Source organism: Microtus oregoni, unplaced genomic scaffold, assembly GCF_018167655.1.
Source record: "Microtus oregoni isolate MIOR12 unplaced genomic scaffold, Mior012 000028F_ref0000031, whole genome shotgun sequence".
Lineage (NCBI taxonomy): Eukaryota > Metazoa > Chordata > Mammalia > Rodentia > Cricetidae > Microtus > Microtus oregoni.
Window position 1 is genome coordinate 5814645 of NW_024543087.1, and position 20531 is coordinate 5835175.

A 20531-nucleotide genomic window follows, 5' to 3' on the forward strand; every position below is an offset into this window, starting at 1 on the left:
TCTCAAGGTGTGTGTGGCTAGTGTGTGCGAACACCTCATCTGCCTCGTGTGCAGGAGGCACGTGAACCAGGACTGGGGAGTTAGCTGAACTGGTTAAGATGCTGGCTGTGTAAGCATGACCTATGTTCAGTCCCCAGAGCCCATGTTTTCAAAAAAGTTGAGCACGTGCACACGTGCAATCCCAGCACTGGGGAGGTGGACTCGGGAGGACCTGACCCTTGATGCCTGCTAGCAGATGGCATACGAGGTTGACCTCTGCCCTCCATGTACAGGAGTGCACAAATGTGCACGCACTAACACATAGAAACACGCTTGAATCTGCACCCACAGGCACACCGTGCACCACTTTCACACCATGCACCACATGCACACTCAACATAGGGGACATTTTTGCTGCTGTTCTCCTGTTAAGCCATGCGGGAAGAGCGGGAGGCCACCTGAGGGTTGTTTAGCCAGCTTCAGGCTTCGCCTCTCTTCTTTCCCATGATTCTCTTGTCCCTAGACACATATCTCTCCATGCATGAGCCGGCAAGAATCACCCAGGGTCACACAGCCACCTCACATGCAGACTTCTGCTGCTGCGGTCTCATGGAGGTTTTACAAAGTGAGTGATTTTGCAAGATCAAGAGGTCACCTGACTTTCTGAAGTCATCTCAGGAGCAGAGAGGAGGAAGTGGAGACCAGAGGGGGCCCTCAAGTGACTCCAGTGCTGTGGAAATAATGCTCCTGGAGACTATCAGGCTGGGGCTGCCCAGCTAATAGCCTAGTGACCCCCTACGCTGTCCCCAAGGCTCTGAGCGATTCTCTAGTACCATTAAAGGCAGTGGAGGTTTTTTGAAAGATACTAAATAAATAATACAAAGGAACAATGAAGTTATGATTGCTACAGATGTTGCTTCCTGAAGCTCCGAGAGTGTGCCACAGGAGGAGGGTAGCAAGGCCCTAGGGAAATAGAGGGAGAAATTAAGTTTCCAACAACACATCACAGAGTCTGTAACATTTTCCAGGAAGTGGTCATTAATCCGGGCTAAATTACAATGCAACATTAATTGAGTTACTCCTCCCTCCTGTGAGGCTACAGTTCCTCCTGCCTTCCCACTGTAAGGAAGACTCCTCAGCTGTCAAAAACGGCCCAAAATCTCACAGTGGGGGCTGAGCCGAAGATAAGGGCAAAGAAATAAATCCTACATCAATTGCGGGATACAGAAATGATGCTAAGTGAACATATATCTTGCCTCAGATAGCACAGCATGGGACTGGAGAGATGGCTCAGCAGTTAAGAGCGTTTGCTGCTCTTCCACAGGACCTGGGTTCAATTCCCAGGACCCATGTTAGGCAGCTCACAACTGTCTGAAACTACAGCTCCTGGGGATTGTACATCCTCCTCTGGCACCTGCACACACACATGTGCGCGCGCACACCACACACACACACACACACACACACACACATCTTTTTTAAAAATAGCACAATAACAAAAAACGATCAAAATGCCCAACTTAAGCAGTTACTTATAAAACCTACAATGTCTGATAAGTGGTTTTCACCATCAAAGCTGAACAAGCCACTATAATTCTTGCACGAGGGCATGTGTGTGTTCCTGTGTGAATGCGGTTTCCACACAGGTGCATGGTAAGAACGCAGAGGCCTGAGGCCCCACCCACCCTGGCTGGTTGAGTCACGGCCCTCATTGAACCCCAGGATCACCAATTAGACTAGGAGTCTCAGAGATGCTGAGGTGACAAGCCCAGACAACCACGATCCGCTTTTTATGGGCATGCTCCCAGGCCAGGTACTTCACAGACTGAGCACCTCCCTGCGGCTGCAACTGTAGACCGCGAAACAACCAAGGAAACTCGGACTTTAAGAGTCCAGAGAGACCATCTCGCCTGACACGGTTCAGCCTTATAAACCCGCCACAATAGCCACGGCGTGCAAATGTTACACCTTTTAAAGAGTTCCGAGTCTCTTTATGGCTGGGACTCTAAAGACAGTGCACAGAGAAACATCACCATGCCTCCCTCAGCCTCCAAACTGCGAGGGTGTAGGTGTGCACGTGTGTGCAGATGCCCCTGCCCATGTATTCTCGTGTGGAAGCCAAAGGTTTACGTGATGTGTCTTCCTTGATCATGTTCCCCCTTTCTGACAGGATCTCTCAATGAGCTCAGAGCTCACTGAGGTGGCTAGCATGACTGCCGAGTGAATCCCTACCAGCTGACTATCTCTGTCCCCCATACCAGTGCTGGGTTTACACACATGCACCCCACACCTGTCTTTGTGTGGGCACTGGAGATCTGAAATCAGCTCATGCTTGCACAGTAAACACACGAACCATGGGGCCATGTCTTGCTCAGAATTAGTCTTCTTAATGCACCGATTTCAAAATCTTTTTCCTCTTGTTCTTAACTCAGCCAGGAAACAAAGAGTCGGGGTCAAGGAAAACGGCTTCCCAGCCTTAAATCATTTCCAAACATCGCCAAGGAGTGATAAATTTCTCAGTAACTGAAAATAAGACAGGAATTTAGGAGTCCGTGTTATCAGGTCTTTAGTAATAAAGTGAGCATTTACCTCCCCCAAAAGGAAGGAAAGATAAACTAGCTTCCACTATGACAGACTTCCATCTAAATGAGAAATTCGGGATAATGCTATAAATAGTGAGGTTAGAGAGGAAGAGGGAAACTTATCTAAACAGTTCCTGAAGAGACTCTGGCAATTCCTGAAAGCTGACTGCATGGAGAACTTAAGGAAGAGGGGGATTTGAAGAGGAGAAAAGAGCTATTGAGAATATTTGATAGTTTTGACCTTTTGCATTCATACAGATCAGGGCACCATTGTTCATAGCCAGCGGTTTACCTAAAGTCGCCCAGCTCAGTAGCATTAGTCAGCAGAGAAGGGAGTGGCTGCTGGCCTCCAGCCTCCGTCTGCCACCTTGTTCTGCCAAAGGAAGGTTTAAATGGGGTAGAAGGCTACAGTGGAATATTATTCTGCCTTGAAGCGGAGAGAAATGTTGATACATTCTACGACATAGAATATACCTGGAGGTTACTGGGCTAAATGATGTTAGCAAGTCGATTCTGCTTGTAGGAGGGAGCCAGAGTAAGCAAACTCATGGGAGAGAAGGAAGGCTGGTGGCTGCCAGGGCTGAGGAAGAAAGGGATGGGGAATTAGTGCTGACTCAGGCGTTTCAGATGGGAACCACGAAAGCGTTCCGGCGAGAGGCAGTGGGGACGGTTTGCCCAGTGCGAGTGGCATTGAGGCACACTTCAAACATGGCTAACGTGTTCATTATTATATATATTTTTGACAATTAAAGTTATAAGGAAAGGAACTGGAGAGATAGCTTAGCTGTTAATAGCAGGATCTGACTGCTCTTGCCGAGAACCGGAGTCAGATTTCCAATTCCAGGGGATCCAACGTTCCCCTTCTGGCCACCACAAGCACATGCCTACCTGCTGACACACAGGCACACAATTAAAAATCAATATTTTTAATTACAAAATAAAATAGAATTTTAACACATTAATAGTTGCTTCCACCCAGGGTCTAGTGAGCAATATTCTGCCTCCTCCCACTCCCAGGGCATGAGACAGTCACGTTTCAGGGAGAGCTCCCACTGAGAACTGAACAGAAGTCAATGCTTCGGCTGAAGCAAACATACTTATGAAATAACCAATGGTGAACAGCTGCGCTATAAAAATTAAATGCAACTAAGGCTGTCTGCACTCAGTAATGGTGGGGCTTGCCTCCGGAGGACCTCTAAGATAAAAAAAAAAAAAAAAAAAAAAAAACACAAAAACAAACAAAAAACCCAAAGCGCGATCCTGAAAGTTTGGAGTATGATGTCCTGAAGAGTCATCAGCTTCGTAACATAAAAATTAGAGACCTTTCCCTGTGATGGTTCAAGGCCCCCACAGACCACAAAGAAACCAGCATGCCCACGGAAAAGGGCCACATGGCGAAACCTACACTGCACAGAAAGGCCAACAACTCTCTGTGCTCAATACATCCTTAATAAAGCCTTCACCCACTTCCCTTGAACCTCAGTTTGCTCATGTCTACAACTTAGCTATGAACCCTGACCCCAGGCAGACAGGCTGACACATGCCTGTAGCTGTAGCACCCAGGAGGCAAAGCCAGGAGCCTCGCTACTCAGTGGGTCCTGGGGCAATCAGGGCTTATGTGGCAGGACTCTGTCTCGTAAAACTACAAGAAAAACACTGACCCCAAAGTGATGTGATCTTAAGTATGATCACAAATTCAAGTGCCTGCCCCAACTCCCAGCACCTGAGAGGTGTTTAATAATTGTCAGATGACTTCCAGTCTGGGGATTTCCAGAGAACATTCCTCAAGACACCCAACCACACAGGCAGGCACCTTTAGGACAGACTGGAGAACGTGGACATCTGTAATGTTAGAGCTGTAATTTAGACAGTAAACCTGCACTGTGTGTGGAAACTTATTTGACATTTAGAATCCAATTTTACCCCAAAAGTCTTGACTCCAAGAAGAAACTTAGAATTCTTGAATTCCAGGGCCACTTTCAGAGACCTTTGACCCCCTTTCAGCCCTGACTGTCCTGTGGAGACACTCTCCATTTCTCGTGTCCCGTGTCTCATGTGTGCGTGTGTGTGTGTGAGCGCGCATGTGTATGTATCTGTGTGTTTTTATGTGCATGTGTGTGTCTGTGTGTCTGTGTGTGTCTATCTGTGTGTCTGTGTGTGTGTTTGTGTCTGTCTATGTGTGTGCCTGTGTGTGTGTCTATGTCTGTCTGTGTGTACATGTCTACATTTGTGCTTGTGTGTGTGTTGTCTGTGTCTGTCTGCATGTGTGCCTGTGTGTGTCTGTGTGTGTACGTGTCTATCTGTGTGTCTGTGTCCATCTGTGCTTGTGTGTGTCTGTGTCTGCACCTGTATATGTGTGTCTGTCTGCCTGTGTCTGTCTCTGTGTGTGTCTATGTCTGTGTGTATGCCTGTGTGTGTATGTGTCTCTGTGTGTGCGTGTGTCTGCGTGTGTCTGTCTGCATGTATGCCTCTGTGTGTGTCTATGTGTCTCTGAGTGTGTGTGCACTCATGTATATGGAGGTGAGATGTTACCATCAGGGGTCTTCCTCAGTCACCCTTCCCCTCCTCACTGAGCTTGTAGCTCTCCAGACCTGGCTGGCAGGCCAGTGAGCACCAGGGATCTTCAGAGCTGGAATACAGATGTGCATTTTGAAACCAGCTGTGTTTTTTCAAACATGGGTTCTAGGGGATTGAGTGGGGTTCTCATGCCTCTGCAGCAAGCGTTTTACCAACAGAGCCATCTGTCCAGCCCCAGGACCCTCCTCTTAACTGGACAAGATTCAGAACAGCAGCCTCTTGTTTAATTCACTGTATTTATTTGAGATGATGTTCGTAAATGCTCTTTGGAAAGCAGAAAACCCCGTGCAAAACCGGGGCTCATTATTTAATAAAAATGGATGGGGCTTCTTCTTGAATTTTTAAAAGGATAGGCTTAGCCCTTTACAATCCTTCCTAAAACAAAAGAAAAACCCACCCAAAGCTCAACCACTTTTGATTTGTAAATGGATCATGATTGATTTTTATCCCCTGTTGGGTCCTGGTCTTCAGCATTAAGAGGAGAAAAACAATTGTCTTCATGACTGAATGCCTTGGTCTGGTTCCTTCACTGGGCATGACCACTGCCTTAAGAAACGCGCACGAGGAATAAAAGGCCAGCTGCTCTGAGAAGTCTTTAAAAATCAATATTAAAGCACAATACAGTGTGATCAATTCAGACCCCTTCAAATACAAACTGAAGAACATTTGTACACCGCATCAGGCTTTCCAGCAGGCAGGGCAGAGGACTAACCCAACAGACCGCACAAGGAAGATCTTCCGAGCTAGTTCAGAAGTATAATCCAGGCACGTGGCACATGCCTGTAATGCCAGCACCTGGGAGGCTGGGGCCAGAGGACAGAGAATCTCAGACCAGCTCCAGCTTCACAGTGAGGCCTGACTTAACAGATCACTCTAATGGTACTCGGCTCTCTGCCCTTAGTTATCAGTTCACTAAAGCAGCACCCACTGATCACCCTCTGAGAATATTACATGCCTAGAAAGCTAATCAGAAAATTCTCATCACCTCAGACCCCTCATTAGGAGGTACCATCTTCCCAGTTTATGGGAGAGGACACAGAAACTTTGTTCATGCAAAGCCACCTAATTGGAAAGGCGGAACAGACACTTTTCAGTCATAGGGATGCTTGGTAGCACCGCATCCCGAAGCACAGCTGGCACCATCGCTGCTACTAGCTACTTTTCTTTAAAACAAAACAGACTATATTTACTCGTTTGTTTATTTACTTACGATTTGTGGGGCAGAGGCATGTGCACATGCTACTGCACACATGTGGAGGTCAAAGGACAACTTACAGGCATCAATTCTCTCCTTGCACCATGAGGGGCCTGGTGCTCAAACTCAGGTAGTCAGGTCTGGCAGCAACTGCTTTTGCCAACTGAGCATCCCGCTGGCCTCTGACTGCGCCTCTCCAGCAGTGAACACTCTGTGAAATTTACCAGGCTGCTCTGGAGTCACCCCAGACTCATGAGATTTTCCCATCACAATAAAAAGATGAGTTGTTGACAGTCTGCTGCTGAGCTCTGGCTTCTAGTCTTGATGAGTTCAGGGATAACAGATACAGGCAGTGTCTGTATTTAAGTCTATCACATGTACTGACTTAAGTTTTGGGAGGCTTAAACATACCCTGGTGTGGTAGCTGGAGACATAGTTGGGGGATCTGATACCTCTGACCTCTGACCTCTGACCCCCGGAGCACCTGGACTCACACGCACCCACACACAGACACGTGCTTACAAATGAACATTTCCGGTGAATCTGCAGTCACTAAAGCTCATGAGTGCTCATTCTATTTTTCTAGGAGTCTCCCCCAGTCACCCCTCCTTTGTTCTCATCTTCTCCCATATTCCCACAAAGACAGCATAGAGGCACAATGACACCATGCTTCTAAGAAGCAAGTGTAAACATCACGTGTTGTTGAAGGGGTGCACTGCGGGTTTATCTTACGTGATGACCTACTCTCTCTCATTTCCGGTTCCTTCTGCTGTTCCTGATCCCAACAGGATATTTTGGTAGCCTCTCCCATCCAACAGGGAGCACCTGAGCAGCCATGAGGAAAACGTCCTCTGCCAAACCCAAGACCACTATGTTTTAAGAAATCAAAAGCTTGAGAGACAGGAGAGATAGCTCAGCGGTTAAGATTGTGTACCGCTCTCACAGAGTTCAGGTGACTCAAAACCACCTGCGAATGCAGCCACAGGGAATCTCGTGTCCCCTTCTGGCTTTCACGGGCACTTTCACTCATAAGCATGCACACGTGTGCGTACATGTGCATACACAAACACACTTAAAAATAAAATGTGTTTCTCTCTCTTTTGTTTTTATTTATTTGTCTATTTATTTGGTTTTTTTGAGACAGGGTTTCTCTGTGTAGAAGTGGATGTCCCAGAACTCATTATGTAGATCAGGCTGGCCTTAAACTCAGAAATCTACCTACCTCTACCTCCCGAGTGCTGGAATTAAAGGCATGTGCCACCACCTCTCAGCAATAAATTCTTTAAAAAGCAAAAACAAAAAACAAAACAACAACAATAACAAAAAAAAAGCTCAAGACATTTCGAAAGGGGACCCATTCTCAAAGACTTTATCAAACTAACCTTCCATCTTCCTAAGATCTCACAGCAGACCTTCAGGAAACCCTACAAGGAACCACCACTACAGAACAACAGGTCGCCTTCCTGAGCCCTGTCGTCTGAGCTTTCCCATGAGCTCCCCCATAACAACCGAAAGAGGAGGGGAGGCATGCCATCACCCACTCCCACTGCAGAGCAGGCAGGAGCTTTAACTATGCCAAGGAGGAGGCAGTGTGGTTCATTAGCCTCCAGCAAGCCTGCCTCGGCCGCTTCTGCATTCTGTCCTTGTTCAGAAAGAGCCTGGAAACAGGACGCTCTCCAGCCCCCACCCTGCACAGGCTGCCGTGACTTACAGTAGCCTTCCTCCGTCCCTCACTTTCCTGACTTACACAGACTGTAAGTCACACAAACCTTAAGCAGGTTTCAATTCCCTCAGTCATACAATGAAATAATCGCACAATGAATTAATGCCTCCTGGAGCTGGGATGCTGCTCACGCCCCTGGGGAGCAGTACCCAAAAGAACATGTGTAGGTGAGGAAGTCAATCCTACACAGCACCAATGTTCAGACATGGGGTTTCCTATGTTCTCTCCTGCAAGTGGAAGATTGCTGTTTTTGACCCAATTTTCAATTATTGTAAAAAAAAGTTTAATTATGACATTTTCAAACACATAATCTTTCATGTGTGTGTGTGTGTGTGTGTGTGCACACATGTCAAGGCCCAAGATTAGTGTCAGGAATCATCCTCAAGTGCCCTTCTGGCTTATTCACTGATGCAGGGCCTCTCAGTCAAACCCAGAGCTCACCAAACAGCTAGTCTCACTAGCCAGGCTCCTGTGGGGACCCCACTTGTCTCCGCCCTCCAGTGTTGTGCCACATTCACCTGGCATTCGTCTGGGGACCTAAACCCTGGTCCTCGTGCTTGGGTGGCAAGTACTTTAACCACTGAGCCACCTCCCCATCCCTCATGCATGTGCTCGTACCCTTTCCTCGGATCCCTCCCTCACTATCACCCTCCCATGTCCCCTCCCTAGGCCCACTGGATCTCTTTCGCTCCTCACATACTCTCCCCCTCTCTTCTTCATTCTACTCCTGTGCTCCACTGCCCTCTCTTCTGAGACTGGATCTGTCGGCTTTTGTCTATCTGACGGCTACCGGGCAGTAAAGAGAACTAACCAGGCTCTATCCCTGAAACAGTCCCCTTACAGTGATTAATAAACCTTGCTTAGTGCCTAGCTCACTGGCATCTAACAAGCATGTTACCATATGTAATACGCTCAGCATATTCCATGTTCGCAGATATATGCCAGCACTGCTCTAAGAACTCAAAAGTATTGATCAATTAAGGCAGACACAGAGTTGACATCCTCATCAGTAGTCAATGAGAGGACACTGTGGAGGTGAGAGTCAGACCCTGGCAATTGGGGTTCTGAGCTTTGTTCCAGACACCGGGTCACGCACCTTCCACACCGCGAATCACCAAGTGAAACTCCCACTTGCATAACAAGCTTATCTGCATAACCATGCTTATCTGTATAACCATGCTTATCTCTCTGGACCTGGATGCCTAGCAAGCCGGCCTGGGCAGCTTCTGAAAGGTTCTGTTAAACACTAAATGCTTCCATTGTCCTTAACCACAATGTGATTCCCCACCTGCAACAGGGAGCTTGCATCACTGAGATTTTCCACATTAAGAGAAAATCGTGATTGTTTTAGGAGCCCAAGTTGGCTTTGTTTGGAGCTCAGAACAGGGAAGTGGAGGTCTCCAAAACCAACAGTACAGGCAAGGGCCCTCTCACTGTGGCCTGCCCCCTGCCTAGTCCCCTCTCACCCGTCGTCTTCTAGAGAGATCTGAGCATCACCAACCCTCTCGTTTTACAGACCCAAGAACACAGAACCATTGTCCAGTCCTCAGTTGTCTTAAGCAGCTGCTCTTCCTCCCAGGACTCCCTAGACCAGCCCCATCCCTCACTGTTTTCTTTGCCAAAGTACAAATTAGAATGTGTATCTGTCCTTAAGAGAGAAAGCCAGGTGGGAGTAAAACTTGCTAATGTCTTCTCTGGCTGCATCTGATCATGGAGTCAGGAAATCGAGAAAGCACGAGGTCTGAGTTCCTGAACTGAGCCTGGTGTCCGTTAGCTACATCTGCATAAGGACTGAGAGTCTTCACGGCAAATGACCACAAATGTCGGTTTCTCACTCGTGCAACTACGCACAGAGCTGGGGCTCAGCTTACAAGGGTGGCCTCTGGCTACAAATTGAAGTTATGTCTGTTCTATGTGTTTGGGACCCGTGAGTGGTTTGGGATGCAGGAAGTGCTAAGATGGGTGCATGGGAACCCAATGTCCTAAAGTTCAGACTCAACTGGCTAAAGAATGACCAAGTTTTGCCCAAGCGTCTGCAGTTCTAAGCAGGGCACTGAAGAAGACCCCAAGTGCGCCCTGCGCGCTCACGGCATATCCGTGTCACTCACTGGTCTCAGAAGGGAACATGGAGGATGAAGCTGAAGAAAACCTGCAGCCAGAGCCCACCAAGCTCTGCTGGAGGACCCCAGCCTAAGTAGAGGTGTGTGTGTGTGGGGGGGGAATCCATGTTTATTATTGTTTGGCATGAAAACGTGTTGTTACGCAGTGATAGCTGACTGATAGCATGTGTTCCTCAGACCCAAAGGCTGTATCACTGTCTGGTTCCTGGACACTCAACAAGAGTCAGAAGGAGGGTGTCACGAGATGACTGAATGACAGAGCTGGGCGACAAACTTCTGCTATACTATTGTTTTATGGATGCTGGATTGTCCCTTTCCCCAGCCTAGAACATTCAGGAGTCATGTGGAAGTCCAGAGACCATCCTGACATTGCAGCGGCACTGTGGACCAGTTCTTGAGATCTGTGATAAGAAAACTGGGTCCAGAAAAGGACAGTGAGTTTCCCAAGACCCAATAAAAACCATCAGTGCCGACACCTCAGGGAAGCACCGGACCACTTGGCTTAAAGCTTGTCTCTGGGACATCGTAAAGAGCACCATGGACTCTGTGCCAGGAGTAGACAGGCCTGGACAGGGCCTGGACCACTGTCCCCTTTCTAGATGCCTCTTCCCTGAACACGGCTTTGACGCCAGAATCAATCTGGGGACAGATAACCCTGCTCACTGTTGGCGTATGGAAATCCAAGGAAAAGCTCAGGGGGTGATGTGGAGGGAGAGGCTGGGGGCTGTGGAAGTCACCCAATGAGGAGGGCACCAGGGGAACTAACCCCCACTCACCTTCGTAGCAGGGGATCAGCTCCTTGCCTTTGGCCTGGAGGTTGGACGGGATGAGGTAGCAGAATCCATGGGGCAGGATGTGGTCTGTTTCATAGTAGATGTTCTTCCAACGATGGGCACAGGCCTAAAGGGACAGATAGGAAGTAAGAACAGAAAGTTCACATCAGTGTATAAGAAAAGCAGAATGCAAGAGAGCAAGCACCTGGCAGGCCACTGGGAGGAGAGAGACAGTGAGTCAAAAAAAAAAAAAAAAAAAAAAAACGACTATCATAGCTGGAACTGAGCATGGGGCGGAATGAAAGAAGACAGTAGCCTCGAGTCTGGAGAGAGAGAAGTGGTTTCCAGGCAGAGGGCAATGGTGGTACAGCACTCTCCACACTGGGCATAAGAGGAAGGAGCTTCCAGAAAGAGGACGTGAGAATGGAGAGAGGTTCGGAGGCTCCAGGGGAAGAATGGTGAACAGGGAAGCTAAAGGAAGAGAGGAAGGACAAGGCGAGGAGACATTGGGAAGAGGAGAAATTATTCTTGGATTTTGACCTGCAGAGACACTCCATAACCTCCATGCACCTCCATAACCGGAAGTTATCTACTGAAGTAATTTAGCGCCCAGCAACACACATCTCAAAGGCCTTAACGAGCTTTGGGAAGTGCACACCACTGTATCCCCCAACCTTTAGTGAAGATGACTCCATTGCCAGGCAGCAACTGCCTTTCACAAGCCAGTCAGAAAGAGTCCTGTGAGGAGAGACCTGAGCCAGGAAGGGAGCAGCAGAGAGGAGAGCAGAGGGAAGGCTCTGGGTGGAGGGTGGATGAATGATAGTGTCAAACAAATGGGACAACGAGGAGACCCTTAGGGACAGGTGGCCCTCATCCTGCTTTCCAGAGTAGCTTTTCAGTGCTGGGGTCCAGCACCTGAGGAGACACTGAGCTGAGCAGTTTCTAGTAAGAGTCCAATCCAGCTTGAGGGTCTGTCTGACCACCAAATCCCAGGGAATCCACCTGACTCAACCACCTCGGTGCTGGGGTTACAACCATTTCCATCAGGCTGGCTTTTGTCTATGGCTGCTGAGGATTGAACTGAGGTCCTTGGGCTTACCCAGCAGACACTTTACCGTCTGAAGCACCTGCCCGGTCAGCTTCCTTTACACAGGGTTTCAGAGAGTCATGACATTCAGCAAGATGCTGGTCAGCCTTTGACTTCTGCCATCCCAAGAGGAGATGACAAAACCCTCCATTTCTGATCGGGTATTTGTGGTCGTTTGAATAAGAGTGGCCCCAACAGGCTCATATATTTGAATGGTTAGTCACCAGTGAGTGGAACTATTTGAGAAGGATTAGTAGAATCAGAAGGTGTGGCCATGTTGGAAGGAAGTGTGTCACAGGGGGTGGGCTTTGCAGTTTCAAAGGTCCATGCCAAGCCGGAGTCTCTCTGTCTCTCTGCGTGTCTCTGCATGTCTCTGTGTGTCTCTGTCTCTGTCTCTCTCTCTGGATCAGGATGTAGTCGGCTATTGCTCGAGCACCTGCCTCCTGCCATGCTTCCCTCCACAACAAAACCTCTGAAAGTGTAAGCACGGCCCCAGTTAAATGCTTTCTTTCATAAGGGTTGCCTTGGTCATGGCGTCTCTCCACAGCAATAGAACAGTGACTAAGATAATTTCTTAATTTTTTAAAAAAAATATGTTGTTATTGTGTGAGAATGATGGCGAGTCAGGGCTCTACCATGTGTGTGGAGATGAGGGGACAGCTTGGTGTAGCCCACTGTCTCCTCCCACTTTGTATGTGGCTCTGAGGACAGTACTCAAGTCACCATGCTTGCACGGCAAGCATTTTACCCACCGAGCTGTCTCCCTGGTCCAGAACCCTCATCTCTTTACGGGAGTGCTGAGTAGCACAGTAAGCACTGAGAGCAGGACTGGAGCACGTCCTCCTGAGTCTCATCTCTCTGTAAAGCCTTTCCCATGCTGAGATTCCTGATTCCTCCTGAGAAGCAGGGCCGCTGGAGGTTCTTGTAGCCCTTCCCATGAGGCCCTAGCACCTAGATGGAGAGACCCCAAGGCCTCCCAGTGCTGGTTCTTCCCCACCCATTGTCATCTCTGCCCTTCTTCCCTCCAGTCAAGCTGCCACCAGGGTCCCTGAGAAGCCACTCTGCCCAGACGCAATAGAGGGCACACTCCCTGTGACACCCTCAGCCTGGCACTGAGATTTGAGCATGCCCACATGCCGTGTCTGAGACAGTCAATGACAGACCAATTGGTTGTTGCTCCCACTTCATGCTACCATCTTTCCTCCCCATGTGATGCTTGCTTTATACAGAAAACAAACAAACAAACCACAAAGAAAAACCCACTCATTTCTCATCTCTCAGCAGATGGAAACAGCATGCAGTGAGAAACGGGAAAAGACCATGAGGATTATTGTCCCACACTTCCACATAGACACCCTTGTGTGTGTGGCATATGTGTGTGATACCCTACTGCCTTGAGACAGGGTCTCTCACTGAACCCAGAGTTGCAGCTAAGCTGGCTGTCCAGAAAGTTCCCAGAATCTGTCTGCTCCCCCACTCCATGCAGGGGCTACAGTCATGCACAGTCATATGTTTTTCAACATGGGTGCTGGGGATTAGAACTCAGGTCCTGGCACTTGCAGAACAGGCTGTCCTTATTCACTGAGCCATCTCCCCAGCCCCCACATACTTTAAACCATCTCTATACTCATCTTACAGTGCAAACACTGCAGACATCATTAGAGCATGCTGTTAGGAACAATGGCAAGGGGAAGGTCGGGCCATGCTTAGGATATAGGCAGATTAAAAAATAGTTCTGATCACAATTAGTTAAATCACTAGTTAGATACCAACTCCACAGCCTGTGGGTAGGAAAGGCCAGATGCACAGACACAGAACCCACGGATATAAAGGGCTGACTGATTTTTTTGCAGGGGGAGGTTCTGACTTAGTTCTTGCAGTCTCCAAATGTGAGTCTCTTAGATCACCCAGTTCACGGGTAAATGGACTTTATTCTAGCTGAAGGACCCAGTCCAGCTTGAGAGCCTTGGTTACCTATCGCGTTCTGAGTTGGAGAGGCCGAAGTTCATCGCCGTGTGGTCTGGCAGCCAACTGGACACATGGACAGCATCACTCAGTGTTTATTGTACTGTCTGCTTTCCATCCCATAAACTGTTTAGGAGTGACCTTGGAGAATGCCTAAGAGACCCAAATACTACATTTTACACTCATCTAATTTACAGTATTCTGGGAGGACAGAGACCAAAGGTCAAAGACGGGCCCCACTCCAGAAAACAGAAAGGGACTCTGAACATAAATTACAGGAAGAAAAGCACTGTGCTTAGCCTGATCATCATCACACACACATCAGTCTGACCTGCATCCTGTATAAAAAAGAAAACAGGACTCTGGGTAACTACAAAGCAGCAGTGAGTGGTAGGAAGGGAAGAGGGCAGCGAGAACGGAGAAGCAGAGAACTTCCAGGAAGCTTGCTTTGGGCCATGGGAGTAGCTCAGACGTACATTGTGTGATTAGGAGTGTAAACAAAGAATAGTGTGTGATGAGGAGTGTGAATAGGTACAGTGTGTGATTAAGAGTGTTAACAACATATAGCGTGTGATTAGGAGTGTGAACAAAGGCCTGGCTTTGAGATAAGAGAAGAAAAAGAGGAATAAGAGGAGAAAGGGGAGAAGAGAAAGAAGAAACAGCATAGGGAGAAGGAAGAGACAGAGGAAAAAGAGGAAGAAAAAACAGAAGAAGGAAGAGAAAGAGAAGAGAAGGAAGAGGATAAGGAGAGAGAGGAGGAGAGGGAGGAAGAGAGGGAGAGGGGAGGAGATGTAATAGGGGAAAGAAAGAAAAAGAGAGGGAGGAGGAAAAAAGTGGGAGGAGGAGAGGGAGGAAGAGACGTAGGAGGGGGAGGAGAAAGAAGAAAAGAGAACAGTCCAGAAGGCAATATCCTGTTTAAATTCAGCATCCAAATCACCCTAGGAAGGAGCTGAGGACCTACCATCACCCCAAATCTTAGTCTCTCACCCTAGGAAGGAGCTGAGGACCTACCATCACCCCAAATCTGAGCCTCTCACCCTAGGAAGGAGCTGAGGACCTACCATCACCCCAAATCTGAGCCTCTCAGCCTAGGAAGGGGTTGAGGACCAACCATCACCCCAAATTCTAGCCTCTCACACATCTCAAGTTAGAAGGGTTGATTTTCTTCCCAAGGAATAAAAATAGGAAGAAAATGTGCAATTTCCTTCAAAGGCCTTCTTTGTTGTGTGAATACAGCACGTCCTTCCTGAGGGTGGCTTGGTCACAAATGCCTGTCTGTCCCTGCCGCCCTCACACACCTGCACTTGCTGTGCACAGAAGGCCAAGCCTTTGTCATGCTTCCAGGTCCACCATGCACAGCCAGGCCACGCTATGGCCACTAAGACATGTGTGGTGGGCACAGGATAAAAGTGAGGCTGGGATGTCACCCTGCAGCTGGTGGCAGTTGGGGGACACAGGGAAAGGGTTTCTAGGGTGGTGAGGTGCTGGGAGTATTGGGAATATTGGCAACTATTAACATAATGAAACTCAGCAGAGTGTGTTCTCATGGCTTAAGCACTTTTTTGCAGATCTCAGCAAAGCGCCCGTTCACATGCATACGCCAAACCAGGAAACAGCAACTGGGGTACTCACAGGAACAGACCCAGTGGCTTTGAAGAAATTTGGACACAAGGGAAGTACAGATGAGAGGGAGAGGGCCCTGACATTTAGAAAGGAAACAGCAGTTAGAGCCGGAAGGCACTGCTTCCACCCAGAAAAACTGAGCAGTTTAGATATAGTTTGTTATCTAAGGCTTGGCGGCTCTGATGAGGAGAGATGGTGGTTCTGAATGTTCTAGCTGCCCTCCAGGATAGGGTGTGTGTGTGTGTGTGTGTGTGTGTGTGTGTGCATGCGTGTGTGTGTGTGTGTGTGTGTGTGTGTGTGTAGGCCAGAGGTCAATGTAGAGGACCTCCCTCCACTGCTTTCCAGCTTTATTTTTTAAAAGAGCTTACCAGTTTGGCCTGGCTGACTGGCTGTGAGCTCCAGGGGTCCACTGTGTCTCTCCCCAGAGTGCTGGACTTGGGTCTTCATGCTTGTGTGACATCACTGCCTAAGCCATCTCCAGCCCTCCTCCCCTATTCTTGAGAACCCCATCTCTGCACTCCAGGGGTGCGGAGCAGAGTGGAAATGGAAGGAACTTGCTTTCAGTCCTGATGCAGCATTTGTTCCAGGGATCATTCGGTCCCTGGGGAAACTGGAAGGAACCACATTATCCACATAGCCAAGATGAGCAGCCAAAGTCAGCCTGATGGGCTAGCTTGACATCCTAGGTCTTGCCAGCTTTGGTCCAGATATGGCCATTTGGCGTTGAGACAATTCACTTCCTGTCATAGTTTTCCAAGTTCCCTGGAGTTTGATTTGTTTTGTTTTGTTTTTTACTCTTTACTCTTTGGAGCCTACTATTCAGCTCCCAAATAAATATACAAATATGTATTCTTACTTATAAACACCCAGCCTTGGCTTGGCTTGTGTTTCTAGCCAGCTTTTCTTAAATTACCCTGTCTAGCTTTTGCTTCTGGTCTTTTACCTTATGTATTCTAATATACCTTTCTTTTTACTCTGTGCCTTGCTGCATATTTGGGTGGCTGCCCCCTGATGTCCCCTCTCCTTTTCTTCTCCCCCATCCTCTCTTCCCAGATTTCTCCTCCTATTCATTCTCTGTGCCTGCCAGCCCCGCCTATCCTTTCTCCTGCTTTGCTAATGGTTGTCCAGCTCTTTCTTAGACCAATCACATGTTTTAGACAGGCAAAGAATCACAGCTTCACGGAGTTAAACAAATGCAACATAAAAGAATGCAGCACATCTTTGTATTACTAAATAATGTTCCACAGCATAAACAAATGTAGCATATCTTCAACTAATATTCTACAACAGTGCCCCTCTATTCTTTGCTTTGAAATCCATAGCAGGTTCTCTTTCAAAGCAGCCATCCCTCTTCACCCCCACCCTTGAAATCAAAGGCGGTATCCCTAGGGAGATAGGTCTCATCCAGCGCTACAAGATCCTCCTGGAGGCTCAAATGCCTTCTCTACCTTTAATTTAAAAAATAATTCTTGCCTCCCTGAAAGACTTTACAGGCAAAAGTGAAATATTAAAGAAAAAGAAAATGGATTTAAATAACAAATATACACACAAGCCATCATGAAATACCACCTCACACTCCTCAGGATGGCCACTATTTAGAAAGTAAATGGACTGGGCTGGGAGTGTGGCTCAGCAACAGGACATGAGCTCAGTGTGCCGGAGGCTGTGGATGCTATCTTCAGTACCACAAGACAACAATGGCAGGCAGAAGAACAAATGTACCTGGAACATTCTGCATGCTGGCCAAACACAAAATATTTCATGCACTTTAGAGGGGCAAAGTATGGAGGTCTTTCCAACAATAAAAAGTAGAATTATCACATGATCTGATAATTCCACTTCTGCATATGTGTATGTGTGTGTGTGTGTAGAAAAAATTGAAAATGAGGTCTCAAATCTTTGTTGATGTTTATAGCAACATTATTCATAACGGCAAGGAGCCACATAAACATGCATCAACGAGTGAACAGAGAGAATATGGTGTGCACATGTGCTAAAAAATATCACTTGGTCCTAAGAGAAAAGAAATAAATCCTGTCACATGCTACAGCAGAGTTGAGCCGTGAGGACACTGCGCTAAATGAAAGAAACCATCATAAAAAGCCTGCTTCCACTTGAACAGGATCTGACATTGCCGAGCACTTCAAAATTAGAATGATGGTTACCAGGAACCAGGGGGTGTAGGGAGAGAGTCATGGTCAATGGATGTGGAGTTCAGCATTTGCGGGATCAAGAATTCTAGAGACTCTGTTGTCCAACCATGTTTTCACACACGCTTCTAGCGCTATCTCCTGATTTTAGCAGGAAGGTGAGCTTTTCACTTATCACTAACACACATGCCCCAAGAAAGTGTCTAAATCTTCGGGGCGTATAAGACTCTTGCAGGCTGAGGTGCTACATCATGTTATACATACGTGACTAAAGCAGGACAAGAGACGTGAGAACTGGAGATGCCCTCCCATGCCTGCCTCTCCTTCTCCAGCCCCTATACGGGGTGGCTTGCCAAATGAATGGTACAATCAGTGTGTAAGACAGAAATTTAACTCAGTTAATTAGATATGATTGTCCACAGCACCACTTCCTGTGAATACTCAACCCTGCCTTCTTGATTCTTGTGCCAAGTGTCTTCCATGTTCCTCTCTATCGCTTAAGACCCCAGTCTAGGTCCAGTCCTGTACCAACGGGCACAGAGCTGAGTCTTTGTCTTGCACCTTTGCAAACAAGCTCTCAGCCACACTGAGACCTCACATCCCCAAGGAAGTGTATCTTGGTAGAGTGGGCTATCTCTAGACTCTGCCAGGAGAGGCATCTCCTGCATTACTGTCTCCGGTTACCTTGTCCTCTCTCTTGGTTTGAGTCATGGCTTTCGGTCCCCTCTGGAGAATATACATACTTGGTTTATCCCCCTCTCTTTCCCAAGAATGGCAGACAAGGATTCTGGCCCTTTGGGGCTGAGTCACCCCGTGGGGTCAGGCCACCATGCCTAGAGGAATGTGGTGGCTTGGCCATCATCCATGGCTTGCTGAGACAGGGATTAAAGGACTGGAATCCAAGGCCAGCAGACATGGGGGGTTGTTCAATGAGACCTACAGTAGTGTCGGGGCTGGGCTGGGGGGGGGCTGTAATGTTAGTGACAGCATCCAGCTGCTTCCTTCTCCAAAAGGATCCAGCAATGGGGGAGGGGCTCTTAAGTGTGCTGAGGTGGGGTTGAGATCGGCAGAGAACAGAGATCCCCAGAGGGGTCTGGGAAGTTTTGGCCCAGTAATGGGGGAGGGGCTCTTAAGTGTGCTGAGGTGGGGTTGAGATCGGCAGAGAACAGAGATCCCCAGAGGGGTCTGGGAAGTTTTGGCCCATATCCTTGAGGAAAACCCATTTCCCCTGGGAGCAAACATCCACGAAAGCCCCAGCTTTGACAGCTTGTGGTCCAAAGGAAACCCCTGAGATGCAGCAGCAGAAACCCTTGAGATGCAGCAGCTGGACGCCCTTCTTGACCTTGAACTTGTAAAACACAAATCTTCCTACAGCCTTCGAGGAAAGCTGAGGGCAGAAGCTGGGTCCTCTAAAGTGGATCCCGCTATGCGGCATCAGCCACCAGGGAAAGAGCACAAGGAGCCCTCGGGTGCTGGCTATGGGGATTCCTGGACATACATGTGTGGAAACGTCACCAGGCTGTGAGGTGTGCATGCCTGAGTGCCTTAGCTTATACCGCAACAGTAGAGTGTAAAGATGAAAGAGAAATGGCTCATAACCAAGCTCTGTCAAGGAGGTTCTTGTTAATTACATTTGTCTGTTGTCTGTGTGTATATATACTTCAGAGGGTAACTTGTAGGAGTCAATTCCCTCCCTTCACTGAGATTGTCCCAGGAATTCAACACACGGTAGAATTTCATTCACGTGAAATTCTAGAAAAACCAACAGCAATGTTTGCAAGGCAGCAGCTGCCTCTGGGATTCGCGGGGTTGACTAGATAAAGACCCGGAGAACTTCCTGGGATGTTCAGACATGTGCAGTTGCCAAAACCCAAGCTAGAACCCTCAAGATTCGTGTATTTTATGTAAATTATACCTTAACCTAAAGACATACACAAAAATACTTAGGTAGTAAATGAAATTACAAACTTCTGCCTATCTATTCCCCACCCCCACTCTCTCCTAATGTCTCCTGGGACTGATCAATGTTTGTGCATGCTGGGAAAGCACTCTACCACTGAGCTACACCCTCAGCCCAGTGAGTCTAAGAAAACACAAAAGCAAGTCCTAGGCATGCCAGCCTTTGACTGTCACCAGTGAGGTTCACACATAAGAACCACGCAACTGAGTTACTTTTAAATATCATAAAAGCATCTCGCAATGTTTTAAGTGACTTTACGGTTTTGTATTGGGCCACCTACACAGAGCTGCCGCTGTTGCACACAGGTGCATGCGCCTGAAGCTGCAGCCTGGACACACCTCAAAGCAGCTGTGCTCTGGCTTCTGTGCTAACCAGCTTGCCAATGGAGTGAGTCCTTCATTCTTAGGATGCCACCCTGCCCCAAGTCACCCTCTCCCCAGAGGTCTTACCAGAACACGGCCATCTGCTCTGGGCTGCCGGGCCAGGCTCACCCCCATCCACTCTTCATCTCGGTCTCCCCTGCAGGTCTTCCCACAGGGCTCATCTCGTTTTTTCCCTGGTGGAAAGAGAGGCCAGAGGTGGGTTGAGAATGGCATGGCTGGCTGCTTTTCTTAGAGTGGTCCTGTGGGCTCAAGGTTTTGTAATTTAAATGTCAACTCCATAGAAACTCATGACCAAATGTTGCTGTTTAATTCAGTCATTCTTCTTCCACAGCAAAGATCTCCATGAAGAAAAGGGTGTCTCATGGATGTCTGAGAGGTCACTGTACCAAACATTTCACACAGCAGATCACACAT

The 20531-nt window shown here is 48.0% G+C and overlaps 1 protein-coding gene across 2 annotated transcripts in view; it reads right to left on the reverse strand.

The window, feature by feature from the left end:
* Itga9 (integrin subunit alpha 9) overlaps positions 1-20531 on the reverse strand; it is a 307443-nt gene that overhangs the window by 266870 nt on the left and 20042 nt on the right. The window contains exons 3-4 of one of the 2 annotated variants that reach the window (XM_041677309.1): positions 20184-20290; positions 10953-11076 (exon numbers count right to left, since the gene is read on the reverse strand). In XM_041677309.1, coding sequence (XP_041533243.1) covers positions 10953-11076; positions 20184-20290 — 231 coding nt within the window. Of the gene's footprint in view, positions 1-2332; positions 2393-10952; positions 11077-20183; positions 20291-20531 lie in introns of those variants that run through there. The other variant, XM_041677310.1, reaches the window with a different exon arrangement.